The sequence below is a fragment of the Pollicipes pollicipes genome, unplaced genomic scaffold (genome assembly GCF_011947565.3).
Source record: "Pollicipes pollicipes isolate AB1234 unplaced genomic scaffold, Ppol_2.1 Scaffold_3447;HRSCAF=4054_pilon_pilon_pilon, whole genome shotgun sequence".
Taxonomy (NCBI): domain Eukaryota; kingdom Metazoa; phylum Arthropoda; class Thecostraca; order Pollicipedomorpha; family Pollicipedidae; genus Pollicipes; species Pollicipes pollicipes.
The window spans coordinates 5,049,335-5,065,528 of record NW_023596297.1 but is presented as its reverse complement, the minus strand read 5'-3'; the positions used below and the strand labels follow the sequence as shown (position 1 = coordinate 5,065,528).

Genomic DNA, 16,194 nt, shown 5'->3' with positions numbered 1-16,194 from the left:
ACGCATACTCGGAGCTAATCTATTGCTGATCAGATTTAGTCAACAGTTAGTAATCTAGCTATTTTGTCGTCATTCTGTTCCGTCATGAACGTCATTTCTCAACTGTGTTGAAAGCCTTACTACCTCACTTACTTTCTCATGTCGTTTGGAAGCTGATGAGCGCCTATGCCCGGTTCACATGCAGGCTGTTTCCTTCATTGAACCGGTTTGACTGTGATGAAGCGGTTGGCGTGCGGAAGACTCAGTCGGTCCTGGCCTCACACTACTGATATACCCGCCGCACAGACACTGCCATCTGGAGAGAGCGTGATGCACTGGCGTTCAGTGCCTCGCCGCACGGGGTTCGAACGTTCCAAAGACACATTCAAAAACAAATAATAACAGCCCTCGCTCAGTCACAAGCCAAGCTTGAACTTCGGCTCTCTAGCTTTGTGACCAGGCCTCGACCCTTCAAGTAAAAATGGGGCAATGACTCGAGGCTTCTGAAAATTGTTGGCAATAAATGCGACACGCGACGGATTCGCCGCCAGGTTAATTCAGCGTCAGGCCTAGTATTCAGGGTCCATTCCCGAAGCTGGAAGGCTGGGGCCCGCGATTTACATCGGTCGAGGCCCCTGATACAAGAAAGGGGCCCCTGTCGCGATCTGGCGGCCACTGTGCATAAAAGGCTCCTGTATGGCAAGGAACCCAGAATCGGCCTGAGGCAGTGTTCGAGGCGCCCGCAAAGGAGCCCGAAGGCCCCTTGCGACCGACGATCAAGTGCCTGATGGGAACGTACAAAGGGCTGCGGTAGGCCACATTAAGGACCCTGATCTTAAGGGCCGGGCCCTCAAATGCCAGTCAGGGAGTCTTGCACCGACTGGGAACACCCACGTAGAATGCGGGCCTCTATTTCGGCCAGAGATCACCAACAACGAGCAGTCAGCTCTGTGTCGGTCTGAGCCCTGGGAGCCCATTTCCTGAACAAGAGCAGGGCTGGAACCTGCAATTTGCATTGTTTGGGACCCCTGAATCAGTGAGGCCCCTGTGTCGGCAAGGAGCCATAGTGCATAATCGAGCAAGGGGCCCCGAGTCGTCGACAAAGGGCCCGAGTCGGCAAAGGCAATATTTCCTGAACAGGGACAGATACTGGGCCCAGAGTGCTAGACTGTTAGAGGGCGTCCAGCGTTGGTCGGAAACCTCTGACAATGAAAGTGGATATGGTCGTTTACGATGAGAGTCTGCAATGAAACAATGAAAAGCCGTGTGTCAGTCAGGGGTATCATTACAGAGCGGAGAGCTCTCCATCCAATTTCAGCCTGGGGCTGGTATGCTGAACTGGAGTCTCTGCGCCAATTATTGGACATCTGCTTCGATAAGGGATGCGTTTTGCGTCATTAAGAACCCCTGCGTTGGCCCAGGCCCATATTCCCACACCAGGCGGTCCCCGGCGTCAAGCAGGCGACCAATGTACAAACAGGCAAGCCCCCGAATCGCCAGAAAGATAGTCACTAGGCAACCCGGGCTGGGACGAGGCCACCCTTCAGCCCTAACTGGGAAGCATACTTTGCCCCTAGTGTTCTACCCACTGGGTCCCTTGCCTGGGAAACGTTGGAGGTTTCCTGAAAGTTAAATAGGGCGTATCACAATGAGATAAAGTATGAGAAAAGGCCAACACAAACGAGGACGTCCATCCGCGGGTGTCACTTGTATGCTTCCGAAGCGCCTGATCCCCCCTCCCAATAATGCCTTTAAGAGAATGGTCCACATTTAAAGGTATTAAAGCAGCATCAGATATGATGAAATCAGCCTACTTGTGACAGTTGGTGTACTTTTGAGCAAAAAAGACTGCTAAAGACAACCAATTTTCAATTGGATGACACGAAGAAAATATAATCGTTGACCTTGACCTTCACCGCATGAGCTACAGGTGGTAGGATTTGACTGACGTTGCTTTTGGGTCGTACATGTCTGGATGACATTGAAATAGTCTGCACAAAATAGCCTGCATATCGTCGAGGGTGTATAGCTCAGAAACTAAATGGTTTTAATTCTTAAGAAGGCAAGGGCTGTGAACTGTATGAGTATTATTTTTTGTTTACGTTACGTTTTTACTTACGTTTCCCAGGCAAGGGACCCAGGGATAGAACACAAGGGGCAAAGCACGTTTCCCAGTTAGCATATGTTATTAGTGTCAGTGTATTGGAAATCATACACATAGTGCCTATTACGGTTTTAGGCCATGCAGGTGCGGTATGAAAAGGCACACACAAAGGCACACAGTAAATGATGTGAGCAATGGTCAAAAAGCTTAACAGACGTACCAACCCACTGCGGGCCGGATCAGATGAGTGGTCAGTGGTTAAAATCACATCGTGTGTGACGGTCTTAAACGCGCTCGGCGTCGTGGCAAGGCCGAACACGGTGGAATGCAACTGTAGCTCGATGTGAAAACGCCCGTTGTGTGGCGGCCAGTTGTTGTCTGCGCAGGTGCAGATTGTCGCTGTTCGAGGCGCGTGCTTTTCGGCTCGAAAAAGCGGTGCGCGGGACAAAAGACGCGCGGACCTCGTGAGGCGCGCCTATCTCCTTCAACGCCCTAAGCACTTTAAAACTAAACGTTAAACAGTTCAAAACTAAACGCCGTGGTGCGCCACCATGACTTCGATCCTCGGCCATCCCACGGGTTTAGAGCCAGCGATAAACGATAAGGCTTTCTGGAACTGGTACTTACTTTTGCAGCAACGTTCATTGTTCCTTTTTATTTTGTGTTGCTGACTCTTGGACACTCAACCCCATGCTCACAGGCAGCACACGATATGATGGAATACCTACGCCTGGGTGATGATTTTGAGAAGGTCTGAAGTAAAATAATGACGGAACTTGTACTAAGAAACGAGGTTGCCATTACATTTGTTCACGACGCTCGAGACTTGGGCACCCCATGACAGACTATGACGCCCCAATCAACCATAACGCTGAAAATTTTGATGCTAATTGAGGCATGCGCAGCCAAGTCTTTTAGTTCGAAACGGAAGTCAACTGACTTTCTGAAATTTTGCTTAGATCCAAGGAGCATAAAAGCAGTTTTTGTTTCGCTCATTTGGAGATAATTGGAGATAATTGGACCAAGTTCTGAAGCTCACGCATGGTAAGTTTCAGTCTAATTCTGAGGTCGGCGAGGACCGGTCCGTCAGGGAGTGCGCAGTCTGTATACATGATGTCGTCAGCAGTGACGACCAATTTTCAGCAGGAGCAAGGCCAATTCATTTTTTTCCCAGCAGGAGCAAGGCCGAGTGCCACGATTTACAATGGTCTGGGTCCCTGAAACAGTGGTCGGGGCTCTGTGTCCGTCAGGGGTCCACAGTGCACACCAGGGGGTCATTTGTCGGCTTGTGACCAATGGTCGGTCACGGGTTTTGTCTGAGGAGGTTCAAGGAGGGATCGGAGGGCACCTCGGGACTGCATATCAGTGGCCCAATTGAACTCAGGTCCGCCCCCCCCCCCCGCAGCCGTAATGCCGTGACCAGAAATGTCAGTCGGAGGACTTCTATAAGGGTCCTCTCTTCAGTTCTCTCTGCCTATATAGGGCTTCGACACGAAACCAAACGGTCGGTTTTCTGCCCGTCTGAGCCCCTGAGACACATTTTCCAAGCACAACCGAGGCCCGCGACCTGCAATGTTCGGGTCCCTGACACACAAGAGTCCCTGTACCGGTCAGGGGCCATAGTGCCAAACAGGAATTCCGTGGCAGCAAGTGGCCAGGGTTGGCCGGGAGTGGTGTTTAGAAGGGCCCGAAGAGGGGCCAAAAGGTCTGCTAGGACTAAATATCAAGTGCTGAATTGGAAGGCTAAAGGGTCCAGAGGTCTGGCAATCACATTAAGGTCAAACGAATTGTCATGTAAAGTCACATTAAGGACCCCTGCCCGTAGAGCCACGATCTCGAATGTCAATTAGAAGGCCTCTTGCACCAATTAGGGACCCCTGAAGCAGAGTATTCTTCTGTTTCGGGAAGAGATCATCAATGCCGGACAGCCGGCTCCCTGTCGGTCTGAGCTCTTAGGGACCATTTTCCAAGCATGAACACCGATATTCCCGCGATTTATATAGGTGCATTGATTTGTATTCCTATTTATGCTTGCGGTAACAATGTGGGGTTCCTGCATCGTTCAGGGGACCACAGTGCTTAACAGGGCATTCCGTGTCAACAAGGGGTCTCGAGTCGGGCAGGGGAAGACTTGCTCTACAGGGACGGAGATGGAACACCGAATGACAGAGCGCTTCTTGTGTTGGTCTCTGCCTTTCATTGTCCTATGACAACGAAAGGAAACATAGGAGCTTGTAATCATTGTTCACAGTGGACAATGAAAGGCTCATGTGTCAGTCAGGGCCTCATTGTCAAGCAGTTGACCCTTCAACCCATTTCTAGCATAGGCCCGATAAGCCAAAGTGGAGTCTGTGTCAATTATTGGACCACTTGGGGCGATCAGGGATGTTATTGCGTCCATGAGGGTTCCTGCATCGATCCGAGGCCCTCTGCACGGGTCAGAGGACCTTTCATGTGTGGAGGGGACAAACATAGTATGATGTATCCCTCTAAGGACCTCCGAATCGGCCAGGGGATCCCGCCTTGTGCCGCCATGACAGTTAGAAGACACTTCGCGGTGGGACGGGATGGACCTTTAGCCTTAACCAAGAACAATAATGAGTTACCTAATATTCATATTTATACTGGCGGTAACAATGTGTCCAGAGCCCCTTTCCCAGAGAGAAATTAACGGACCCATTAGTGCTGAGTTGAGTGGGTCGAAATGAGTTTAAAAAACGAGCAAGGCTTTCCCGTGTTTGTCTTAGAACGTTCATTATTTTGCAGAGTCGACTAGTGAAACAAATCACATCAAAATATTTGAGCCGCGCGTCTGCAATTTCGGGAGTAAGGACAGCAATGGCCTGGGTTGCAGTTTCCGTAAAATCGAACGGCGTTGGTTGCTGCATGTAACACCAGGCGGCGGGCGCTCTGCGCACGAAAACGACCGTTGTAAAATAATGGTTCCGAATGTCTTTCAAAATTAATTCGTGCCGTTCAAAAAGAAAACTGGGCGTTTTTTTCTTATAGCTTTGAGTTTGTCATCTCGACAGAGTAACTTGATCATAACAACACGGAAAGATAAATTCAACCTTGACTCTTCCAGTTCTGCCACCAGATTTCAGCACTGCTTCGCGGTGCTGTAAAGGCCAGTCCATTCTTATCAACAGTCTAAAAATATCACGAGTGAACTATAGCCTGGGCTACCTTGCCTTTTATAATTGATAATTACCTGATAATTACCCTTTAAGTGTGTCATTTCAAGTGTTGAAGACTATTTTGTTGCACATGCGTCATCATTTTTGTCCACCCGTTGGTCACAACTAAGTATTTGCCGCGGGGCCGACCCCAGGCGGCCTGTGGAGACTGCAGCGCCTGACATCAAGGACTTTGCTGCTAAGAGCATGCCAGCATGCTTACTCACAGCTACATCAAAGAATGGGTACCACTTATGAGTTCTGAATGAGTATTTAACATTTCCAGACAAACATGGCTTAGCCATGTTTATAAAATAGTCACACTGTTAACCTCTTTCAATCTGCATTCTCTGTTCATCCCAGGTAAAGATTCTGACAAAGCTTCCGAGCTCTATCGGTCTAGAAAGAGTCTGCGGGGCCATTTTGTAATGAAGACTGTCGGTTATTTATTTCACGCAGTGACTTAACGCATGCTTTCGTCACTTGATTGTCCACGTTTTTGGTGCTAACACACGCGCAATGGATGCCCCAGAAACTACCAATATTTAAGCGAGACGGCATAATATACCAGATTGGTATCCCAGAAATGTTTAGAGGAGAGGGGGGGGGGATGCAACGCCCCCCCCCCCCTTCCCCTCCCCCTGTCAGAGCGACTATGTTGTTCATAAAGAACTTGCAGACTGATGTAAAATTATTAATAACTTTCAATACAATTTACTTGTTCGGGCACGACGAAAGGCGCCCACCAAGCAACACATGTTGCGCCAGGCTTGAACCATACCTAAGGTACAGTGGTCAGTTTGATGACGGGCGAGATAAGGCTCAAAGCGCACAGGGGATTTTCATAGGAGGGCATGGTATCGAGAAGGTCTGCATGTTGGACGCCATCCCCAGTGCTACCTGCCACCGGTTCGAACTCTGCCATGTATTCTGCTCCCCTGGCTATCGAAGTCCTTTGTCGTCGTTTTTTTGCAGTCGAGGAAAACAAAGCCAGCGGTAGATTGAGCTTAAACGTGAGGCCCTGACAAGTCCCGAGAGTGGAAAAACTGCTGCTGTGATTTATCTTTCCCATAGTATAGGTCAGGCGCGCCTGCTTTCCCAGCAGTAGCAGGTATTCTGACATTAGTTGAAAGACATTGTGACTTAAAGTGTTTGGGTTGTTTGCATGATATTGCAAATTTTAGCGAAGAGAGGGGCTTTGGGGATATGGTGATTCCTGATGACACTACTGGGCATGGACTACACTACCATTTTGCATCTTATACCATTGCATTGCGCTGCTGGCGGAAATTTTGTCTCCAAAAAGTCAATCGGCGACAAAAAGTATACTTTCCCCAGCGCTGGTGCGCCTGCTCAGAGCATATCCTCTCTTACACTCCGTCGAAAGTGATAAATCTTAGTAATAAATCAAAGTAATAAATCGAAAGTAATAAATCATTTTCTGATAAATCTTGAGAGTCACTGGCACCCGTGAAATGCTGCAAATGATAACGTAATATTCTTTGAAATGTTTTCGCGTCATTGGATTCCCTTCGGTCATGTGTCTACCACCGATTACATCATTTGCCGTGCTTTACGCCATCATGCCGGGTAACGATACAGAAGAATGGGTGAATAGACGTAGTTATTTAGTAACGTACATCCAATACCAATGCAATTTGAAATTCTTGGTGAACGACAGAAACTGAAATAATGGAGGTCAGAGCTGGAATGGGAAAGTGCTGACCATCCTCACAATTCCGATAGCATAAATGCGTGTCCTCTAAGCATATCAGCATTTGTCTGTGGAAAACTAAGGTTTTCCGCGATAAAAATCACCTGAAAATATTCGTGGGAAAGCCATTCGCGGAGTACTGGTTAGTAAGGTCAATGGTTCACCGGATGAAAGATTGTCTAGGGGAAAATTTCATGTCACAGAAGTTTGTCTGCATAAGCTCGTCCAGGGCCAACGATCGCATAAGGCACAATATCATCAACAACAAAATTGCCTCCCGAAGAAGTTCCAGGGCAAAAGTGCACTTTCAGCAAAGTCCGCCTAGAACACGAGTTCATTTCCCATTGGCTCGTATTGGGAAAAGATAGCTAAAGACAAACTTTCATGCCGCAAAATTTTGTCTCGGGCGCGGACATCGCCTCAGTTGTAATCAATGCTATGAATTTCCAGTGAAGAGCACTGTAAATAAATTGCAGCTCGTTGTTCCCTTTCCTGACATTTTCTTCAATTTACCTCACTAGTGATTCGGTGGAAAAATAATTCATTATGAAAGCTGAACAGAATCTGTGTGATTATTTTCATTGAACTAATTATCATCGTAATGTTTAAGCCTTTATATGTTTTCTAGCAACGTGTTCTTCAGCATGTGACGCCGCTTCGAGGAAAACGACAATATGTTTGGGGCCAATCAACCGGCATTATTTAGGTTTTTTTACAATAAGGAAATAAAAAAGTGAGCCAAACTTCATGAATAGGTAGATTTCTGGGAACCGAGCCCACAATAAGCAGTACTTGTTGTGTAGGCCCTGACCCCAACCATCCGATCACGCAAATCCAGGTTAAAGACAGAATTTGGTGGCAAAGTTTTAACGTACTTTACACACCGACCGCAGACCATATCTGTCAAGGGCAAAGAGCGAGCCCCCAAAACGACTCGAACCCATTTTGCCACGGGTGGGTGGATCGAAAGGCATGCGTTCTTACCAACCATCGGGGCTGACTTTCTGTTTATTAAGGGAGCGAAGGGAGTGTTTCATGCCTTTGTATGGGTTTTTAATCGGAGATAGCCATTCTGAAGACCACGTAGTGCAGCCCACAATCCTGTCTTTGTCAGATTGAAAACTATCTGGCTGCCAAGATAACGTTCGCGAACTTTTGCAAGCCTTTCGTACAGATTATTTCAAGGTCATCCAGGTATGCATGCCATCATTTGCCATAATCATGCTATCATGCCATGGTTGGCCATGAAATGTTCAATACCAAGCGAAATATGATCATTGAGGCATAAATGTCCGTCATATGTCATCACAATTTCTGGTATCAACTGACGTCAATTAGCTCCCAACCAATGTAATGTGTGCAATGCAAGTTTCAAACACGAATCCCGTTTTGTGCTTCAAAATGCAAGAATTTGAGCAGTGTTACGAGCTATGATGAAAATAAAACAAGGAAAATAATAAAATTTAGAGCGCGACGAAAAAGGGTCAAAGCACGATCAAGTGTTGATAGTTCCGCAAATACGCTCCAGCAACACACCACCATCTCTCGGCCAGTTGAGGTACTACAAGTGAGTCAACCCGTCCGCTGCATTGGCAATTCTGACACAGCCAGTCCGGCAGTGAGTGACGTCATGAATACGTCCCATAACGTGATCAAATGACGACATATTGAGTGAGATATTCATTAAACAGTACAATTTTGTTGTCTAGAGCAGCTTTCAGAGTAAAGTCGAAAATCTTGCATTTTTTAGCAAGTAAAGATGCAGTTTTTATGTTAAATACGCCGATAAGTTTTTGTTATCAAATCCGTAGTAAAACAATGTTACCATTCGAACGGTTCACTGGAGTAGATACAACTTTGACGCTTTTGTTGCATTCAAGGACATCTGTCACGTTGTCATTCTTAAACACGTTGATCTTTTGGGTATGTGGTTTTGGTTACGTCGATATATCTAAAATGGCGCGTTCGAAGTCTCTCCCATACGAGTTAAGTAACGAAGGAAATATTCCATTGCTTCACGAGCTTGCACAGAAAAAAGATTCATTTATAGAAAAGGTCACCCAAACTATGCATGTTGGTTTGCTGCCTGGTGCCTTAGGGAAATTAAAGACGGGAATTTATGATGCCCTGAACAATAAGCTTCGTCAGTACAGCCCACAGTAAGTATATGTAAAAATGTGTACAGTATAAAACAGCATTCAACCTATATGACGACTCATTACTTGATATTTGGTATGTATGAATTAGTTTGAAGAAGTCTCAGACAGTATGCCAAGATAATATTGACTGTTGTTAGTCTGGAAGTATACATTAGAATGTATGCTCCTGACAAAAAGTGCTGGAATGTGTGACATAATATTGTAATTGCAGTTGTCAGCATAACAGCAATATTTGTGATGGTATGGCTAGCAGTATAAGTTTTGTTTGGTTCATACATTGTGTGATTTGGAGAGACTTTTTTGTCTTTTGGGACAGGTTCGGCCATTTCCCTGTCTAGCACCTACTTTGTTTTGTGAAACTTTGTGTGTGGCTACAAAGGATCACTTTTTTCAGCTTTTGTGGATTGTAAAAGCAAAATGTAGGTAACAATAACAATAGGGATTTTACAGTGATCTGTTTGGTTACAGTAAAATGGCATGCCAGAAGCTTGTAGTAGGCTTATGATACTTGATTTTCATAACATGATGTACAGCATTCAGATAAAGATATGATACTGTTAAATGTCTGGGTAATACAGATCATGGAGGCCAGAAAAGACATAATGTTTTGTACTGGAGTTAACTCAGTGTTGTGGCTTCTGATATCTAAACCAGTGGTAGTATGCTGTTAGTTCTCAATGCCTTGTATTACCAGACTGTCAGGAAACTTACTGTCTGGAAGCATGACAGTGACTGCCAGGTCTCCTGCAAACTTGCTCTCAGCTAATGTTTGATCACCACTCATTGTAACTTACATGCAGACTTGTGCCTTGTACATATATGACTGTTTGCTCTGTTTTGTACTTGTTCCATCACAAGCAGCACAGTAATTTTGAAATAGATGAGAAAAGTAGCACAGCTTGTTAATGTTGTCTGCCTGGAGTTCAAAGTAGTTACCACCTGGTTCCATCCACCTGACCAGATCTCTTGATTGCTGTTCTGCCGGGTCTGTTAGGGACTGCTTATACAAAATTAGATCTGAATTGTGGACACTTACACTTAGTGTGGTTTCTACTATGAACCATAAAAATCATCATCATTACTATTCTGGAAATGAATGGCCTTCCAAGGACTACCAGCCTTTCCATTATGAAAGTTGACATTCACAACCATCTTTAACCTGATGATTCATATCACTGTAGTTATAAAGTAGGCTACATAGTAAGAGTGGGGCAAAGGATTGCCGTGAACCACCTGTTTTGATACTCTTTGAAGCACATGGTTTTTCAGAGCTGTTGAACAACCAAAGTAAAGTTGTGTTGCATATATAGTTCAAGAAATCCTGAGAAAGCACCAAAAAGTCTTGAGTATGACATGATTTTAACAGGCTTGAGTAATCCATGACATGGTCATAACACTTCCGGTGCCACAGATATGCTTATTAGTGTCAAAACCTATATGCATTGTGATTTACCATGCAACAGCAGTCGACCACCATAGATTATATGTTGCCTGCCTGGAGTTCAAAGGAAATTCACTCATCATATCATCTACTGGTACATGTTCATAATCAAAACTAAATGACAAAAATCACCATGTATAACCTACCTGACTGATTTTTTGTCTTTTTTCAGACTGGATGGAATCCTGGTTGGCTATGATAATGTTGCTCTGCTGGGCAATGGTGGTCACATGATACCAGGCTACTTTCACATCCATGTTAATGTCAAGGCTGATTTCTATGTGTTTAACCCCCAGGTAGGGGGAGTTCTGACAGGTAAGATTTGTCAACTGCTGTCTAGGTTATCTGAGAAGGCCACCACCACATTTATCCCAGAGTATGCAGTAACACTAGGCACTGCATTTTGTTGAGCAGAGTTATTACTAGCAATGCATCAGTTTTATGCCATGACATGTTTGCGTCGCTGTAAATGGGATGCTGATCTGTGTCAGAGAACATTTGCACATCACCATGCCAATGTGGGTTTTTTTTTGTCCAGGGACAGTTGCTTTGTTCCCCATCAAAGCACTTTGGTGGTGTGTTTCAGGGTGCTGGTTTAAAGCATGCTGTTATTTGATCTAACTAAGAAAGCTCTTAAGCTGCTGGTCATTTGCTATTGCTGACGGCATGTGGCAGTCAAGGTAGTGTACTTTTATTGTTCTGGACCAGCATGGTGGTGGGAGAGAATCATACTCTCCATATCATTTCCGCGGCTCCAATAGGGAGCACTGGCTCCCGCAATGGCTGCTCTAAATCGCATGCCTGCGCTGGGCGGTGTCGCGGTAGACATTACAAACTCGGGTGTGGCTACCCCGGAGCAGACCTCGAGTCGGTCCCATGTGTCCCTCGTCCTGCAGGAACGGTCCTGACGAAGTCCGGCGTCACTGCCACGTGTCTGACGAACAAGGTGTTCACCGTGTTCGTGAGGTTTCCGCCACATCTCAGGAACAGCGTCCAGCTGCACCAGGATATCTCCTTCACCATTGAGAAGGTCGACCTTCTCAGTCAGATCCCGTGTGTGACGGGCGTCTTGAACGCAGACAGGCAAGTTCAGATCCCGTGTGTGATGGGCGTCCTGAACGCGGACAGGCGAGGTTGCCTTCTTCTTTCCGCTCATGAAATACGCCTTTCGTTGTGGCTCCTGTTTGATCTCACTGTTGTGGCCCGCAGTGCCGTGTGAGATGACATGTGGATCCTGCAAGCCCATTATGAGGAGAAATGACTTGCTCGGTTTTCTCTGTATATAAAGAATCCCTCCACGCCTTCACTCGAACGTTTTACGCTGTCCGCACTACGGTATGACACTCGATAGCAATCTGAGAACCGCGGAGATGTTGGATGACAGTTGTATGTTGCGTACCCAATTTGGAATGCGATAGGTGGCGTTTGTTAGCCCGGAGGTTGCAGATTACTTTTGCCTGCCAGGCTATCTTCGATTCAGCTTCTCCGGCGTCGACGAGTTAGAATGCTTGGGCCCGCTACAGCTTGTCGATATTGTTCGCCAGGTGTCTTATATCATGAGAATACAACCACTAAGTTGCCATTCTAGTACCCCAGCCCAAAAATCATTTGGGAGGTCTGTCATTGTGTAGACTGTGTCTCGGCGATTTTCAACTTGGTGAACACGTCTTGCTGCTTATTGGCGCCTTGCGTCGAGGTGAGTCACAGCACGCTTCATGTTTATAAAAATGTTGCTGCTCCAGCTTCCTTTTCAAAGCTGAAGTGCTCGTAATCTCCTGTCATTCTCTGTAATCCGGTCATCATGAAACTAGAACTCGTACCTTTGCGACCATGAATTTTCAGTTAGCTGTCAGTTTGCGCCCTCCAAGCAAGCTGATCATTCGCCTTTTTCAGTGTATCGTTGGAGGCCAGCACAGCGTCGTCCGAGTCCCACATGCGGTTCGACGAGGACGCGCCACCGCGGGCCGAGCCCGACTCGGGCCTCTCGTCCATCGACGATGACGTACCGGCCGCTGTGAGCCCCTCCTCGCCCACCCCGCCCGACACGTCCCGGCGCCGCCGGAAGCGGTCACGAGCGGAGGTGGACGCGCCGCCGCCGCCCGGCGCTGATGTCACGCCGCGCAAGAGGAAACGACGCTCGGAAGCCGACGCGAACGACACGCTGTGCCGGGACGCGGACCGGTCGCGGCGGGAGCGGTACGCCGACACCGACTCCAGCCCGCGCAAGAAGCGGATCAAACGCGAGCCGGACGCTGAGGCGGAGCTGTATCTGCCAGATCCGGCCCCGAGGGGCGGTGGCAGGCGCGGTGGGCCGAGGGAGGGCAGGGACCGGAGCCGACGGACCATGTGATGGCCAGGCTGCTGTGTTACAGGCGCGGTCGACAAGTCGGCTGTGTGCGCGCGCTGACGCGGACTCGCGGCGCGGTGCGTTGGTGCGGCGGATGGAATCGGGGCACGGGATGGGTACGCGCTCTCCGAGATAGTACTCCGCGGCGGTTGTTGTCACAGTAGTCACGGACATTGTTGCCATGTTGAGGGTATTTGTTTTTTAGACACAAGCGCTGCATGCTGCCGTTGAACGTTTGTCACTTCTGGACCCGTGCCGGTGCGTTGCGCCTTTGGGCAGCTCACACACCCTCAGCCGTTTCGTCACATGTGCTCACTATGTGGACCGATTCTGAAGACAACACGGAGTACCATGCGCCACACCTGTATTTGTCCACCGGCTGACCAAGAGACGCTGGAGGTGACAGAACATGGAAAAATACTCGCCAACGTCTGGGCTGAACGACCACGACTCGAACCCAGCTCGCGTTTCGCTCCTGGATCATGCACAACGGGACCACGAGAGGTGCGGGCCCCCTGACGTCACGTGAGCATTGTTTTGATATCTGTTTGGACGGTTGTGGCGGCGCGCCGAGACCGGCAGGAGGGCGCCGACGTTCGCGCCACGCGTCGCGCCGATGATGCGTCCGCCGGCGCCATACTGAAGGCATGCGCGATACATGCAATCGCGGACAAATGTAGCGATATCGAACGGATAGAACGGCAGAAGCCTGACCAATGTGAACGTCACCAACATCGTGTGCTCTCAGCCCGATGGGCGCGAATACCAAGCGGAAAGTGCGTTCTACCAACGCACGGTTCAAACCAACACTCCCCGGCCGCGTTTCGCGTAATACGTAGCTGTACTGATGTTGAGGCCTGCCTCGCCGCCATCGCCCCGCTAAGGTCTGTACCGGCTTTGACCGCAGCGCCGAGCTGCGCACACAGTGCATGCGCAAATGTCGGCTTACGCGGCCAGAACGCATGAACCAACCAAAACTAGTAACATATTGCACACTCCAAGACAGGCGGCACTGCAGGGCATGCCGACATGAAACACGTAACACTTACCACCCGCGGCTGACGCACGGCGGACGCACACTGATACACCCAGTCGAGTAAACGCAAATACGACTCACAACACAGTACATCAACAATGATACACAATGTAATATGTGGTGACCAAAGTAGGTTAAGTCCAGATACAAGTATATGACGCACGAGCCAAGATTCTAGCCCCAAAACTTTGGAGCACGAGGCCCGAATGTACGCACCCATAGCTCCGCGCGACGCTACATCTGTCCGGCCACACTGCGGCGAGTTGGGCTAAATGCTCCCCGAGGCAACTTCCTGTGATAACTGGTGTGGCCCAGCAGCCGCAGCGGCCGTGCAGGCGGCGGAATTGCTGAGCTCCTGGCGGCTATCCGCGGGTAAGGAGAAACGCCCAACAGTCGGCAGCGGGTCATAGCGCGGCGAAAGGGACCGCGCTGGTGTCAACGTTGTCACTGGGAGTTGGACACTGTCAGCCGCAAGGCGCCTGCTCAAAGTCTGAGCGGGTCAGAGGGCGCGGCGGACGGCGCCCAGCACCCCGGGACGTTCAACTTTCGCCCCAAACTTCTGCCATCAAACCGGAATTTCATGATCAGATTGGTGAGGTCAGAGCAAACGTAAGCCTTGTTTGGCTCGGGCTCTGGTCCCAAAACCAACCAATCAAAGATGTTCTGACGTTTCGAAAAAACGTCCAGCGTTCATTATCGCCAGCCGCTCCGACGTTTGCCATTGAAGACGGCCGGTTCACTCCCAGCGGTTCCCGTCAAGTATACGTTGTCGCCAACAGTCAGCGGCAGTACGGCATCATCCGTCATTAGCATCGTCAGCAGTGTAAGTTCCAATTCTTCAGCGGTGACAGACGTGTGCCTGATAACCCTCGGGCGCCCAGCGTCGTTAGCGGACGGCCCGGCGATAGCCTTGTCTGATCCGCCTAGCGCCACCAGTGAACAGCAGCCAACAGTAGTCAGTGAGCAGCAGTCGATCGCCGTCAGTGAACAGTAGCCGCCAGCTGTTAGTGAACAGTAGCCGACAGCCGTCAACTGCCGTCAGTGAACAGTAGCCGATAGCCGTCAATGGACAGTGGCCGACAGCCGTCAGTGAACAGCAGTCGATCGTCGCCATACACGATAATTGACAGCCGCCAGCAAACAGAAGCCGACAGCCGTCATTGAACAGTAGCCGCCAACCGTCAGCAAATAGGAGCCGACAACCGGGCGTCGCTGTCAGCCGCGCCGCTGCCGGGGCGCAGCTGACAGCTGTTCCCGTCCGCGGCCCTGACCCTCGGCCGCGCCTGGCCGCCACCACGAGCCGCCGACCGGCACGGCCTGACCGGCCCGAGCTCAGCCGGTCGTTACGATACGCACGCTGGCACTGGTTCACAACCGACCCCCGGAACAGACGCCTGCTGCCCCGAGGCGACCCGCCAGTGAAAGAGCGCCACCCGCGGAGGCCACCGTTCCAACAGCGTGCTGACACCAGCCCCGCCGACTAGACAATTCAAGGGATATAGCTTATCTTTATGGAACGATGCTAGACATCTCGCCGTTCTAACTTAGGCACGGCAATAAACTAGGAATGTACGCCCTCAATTACGTCGGCAAAGAAGCCGAAATCCGCCGCAGCACGACCGCACCTACACCGTGTTCACTACCAACGGCTAAACCCAGTGTTACAACTTGGAGGGAGTGGCAGGAATATAATTTTGCGCATCAGCAATGCGCCGCCCTTTGCATTTTGCTAGCTATTCGCAAAACATGTTCGCAACGGGTGAGGAGCGTAGCGCGGAGCGTGACCTGGCCACACCCCAGTCCAGTGAGCACTGCCGGCGGGTCTCGCCGACCGAGGAGAAGAGGCGTCCGCTCGGCACAGCAGCGTTCGTAATTGGTCTCAACCAGGCGGCCTGGCGAAGCCACCCCACTCCCTGAGAGGCGAAAACACGGCCGCTCCCACCGTCATGCGCCACGAAAGCGCGTTAGGGCGGCCAGGCATTTGAACTGCAGAATGTCCAAGTGAGCAAGTATCTCCACGTCTTACCCCTACGATCACAGGTTCCCGTGCGAACGAGAACGGGCGGGCCGGACAGCCCCAGGTAGCCTCCGCAATCCTGACGATAACAGCCGACAACGACAGACCACGCACGCGAGCTGCACACGCCCTGCGAACGAGGACAATAATATCATCAGCTCTCTTCCCCTCGAAATAGTCTTGCATTTACTATCGACATCCAGAGCAACCACGAAAGAGCA

The 16,194-nt window shown here is 49.5% G+C and overlaps 1 protein-coding gene across 1 annotated transcript; it reads left to right on the top strand.

Moving 5' to 3' along the window:
* Positions 1–8,881: 8,881 nt before the first annotated feature.
* Positions 8,882–13,279, top strand: LOC119091317 (DNA-directed RNA polymerase I subunit RPA43). Its single transcript, XM_037214027.1, has 4 exons — positions 8,882–9,132; positions 10,746–10,888; positions 11,470–11,656; positions 12,467–13,279. The coding sequence occupies exons 1-4, from the start codon at positions 8,930–8,932 to the stop codon at positions 12,921–12,923; spliced, it is 990 nt and encodes a 329-aa protein (XP_037069922.1). The 5' UTR covers positions 8,882–8,929; the 3' UTR covers positions 12,924–13,279.
* Positions 13,280–16,194: the final 2,915 nt, after the last annotated feature.

What these genes read in the sequence shown, in the direction of transcription:
- LOC119091317 (XM_037214027.1), top strand. Translation starts at nt 8,930, where the DNA reads ATGGCGCGTTCGAAGTCTCTCCCATACGAGTTAAGTAACGAAGGAAAT. An exon ending in GGTAGGGGGAGTTCTGACAG is followed by an intron (nt 10,889 to 11,469) that starts GTAAGATTTGTC and finishes CTCGTCCTGCAG; the next exon opens with GAACGGTCCTGACGAAGTCC. An exon ending in GGCGTCTTGAACGCAGACAG is followed by an intron (nt 11,657 to 12,466) that starts GCAAGTTCAGAT and finishes CGCCTTTTTCAG; the next exon opens with TGTATCGTTGGAGGCCAGCA.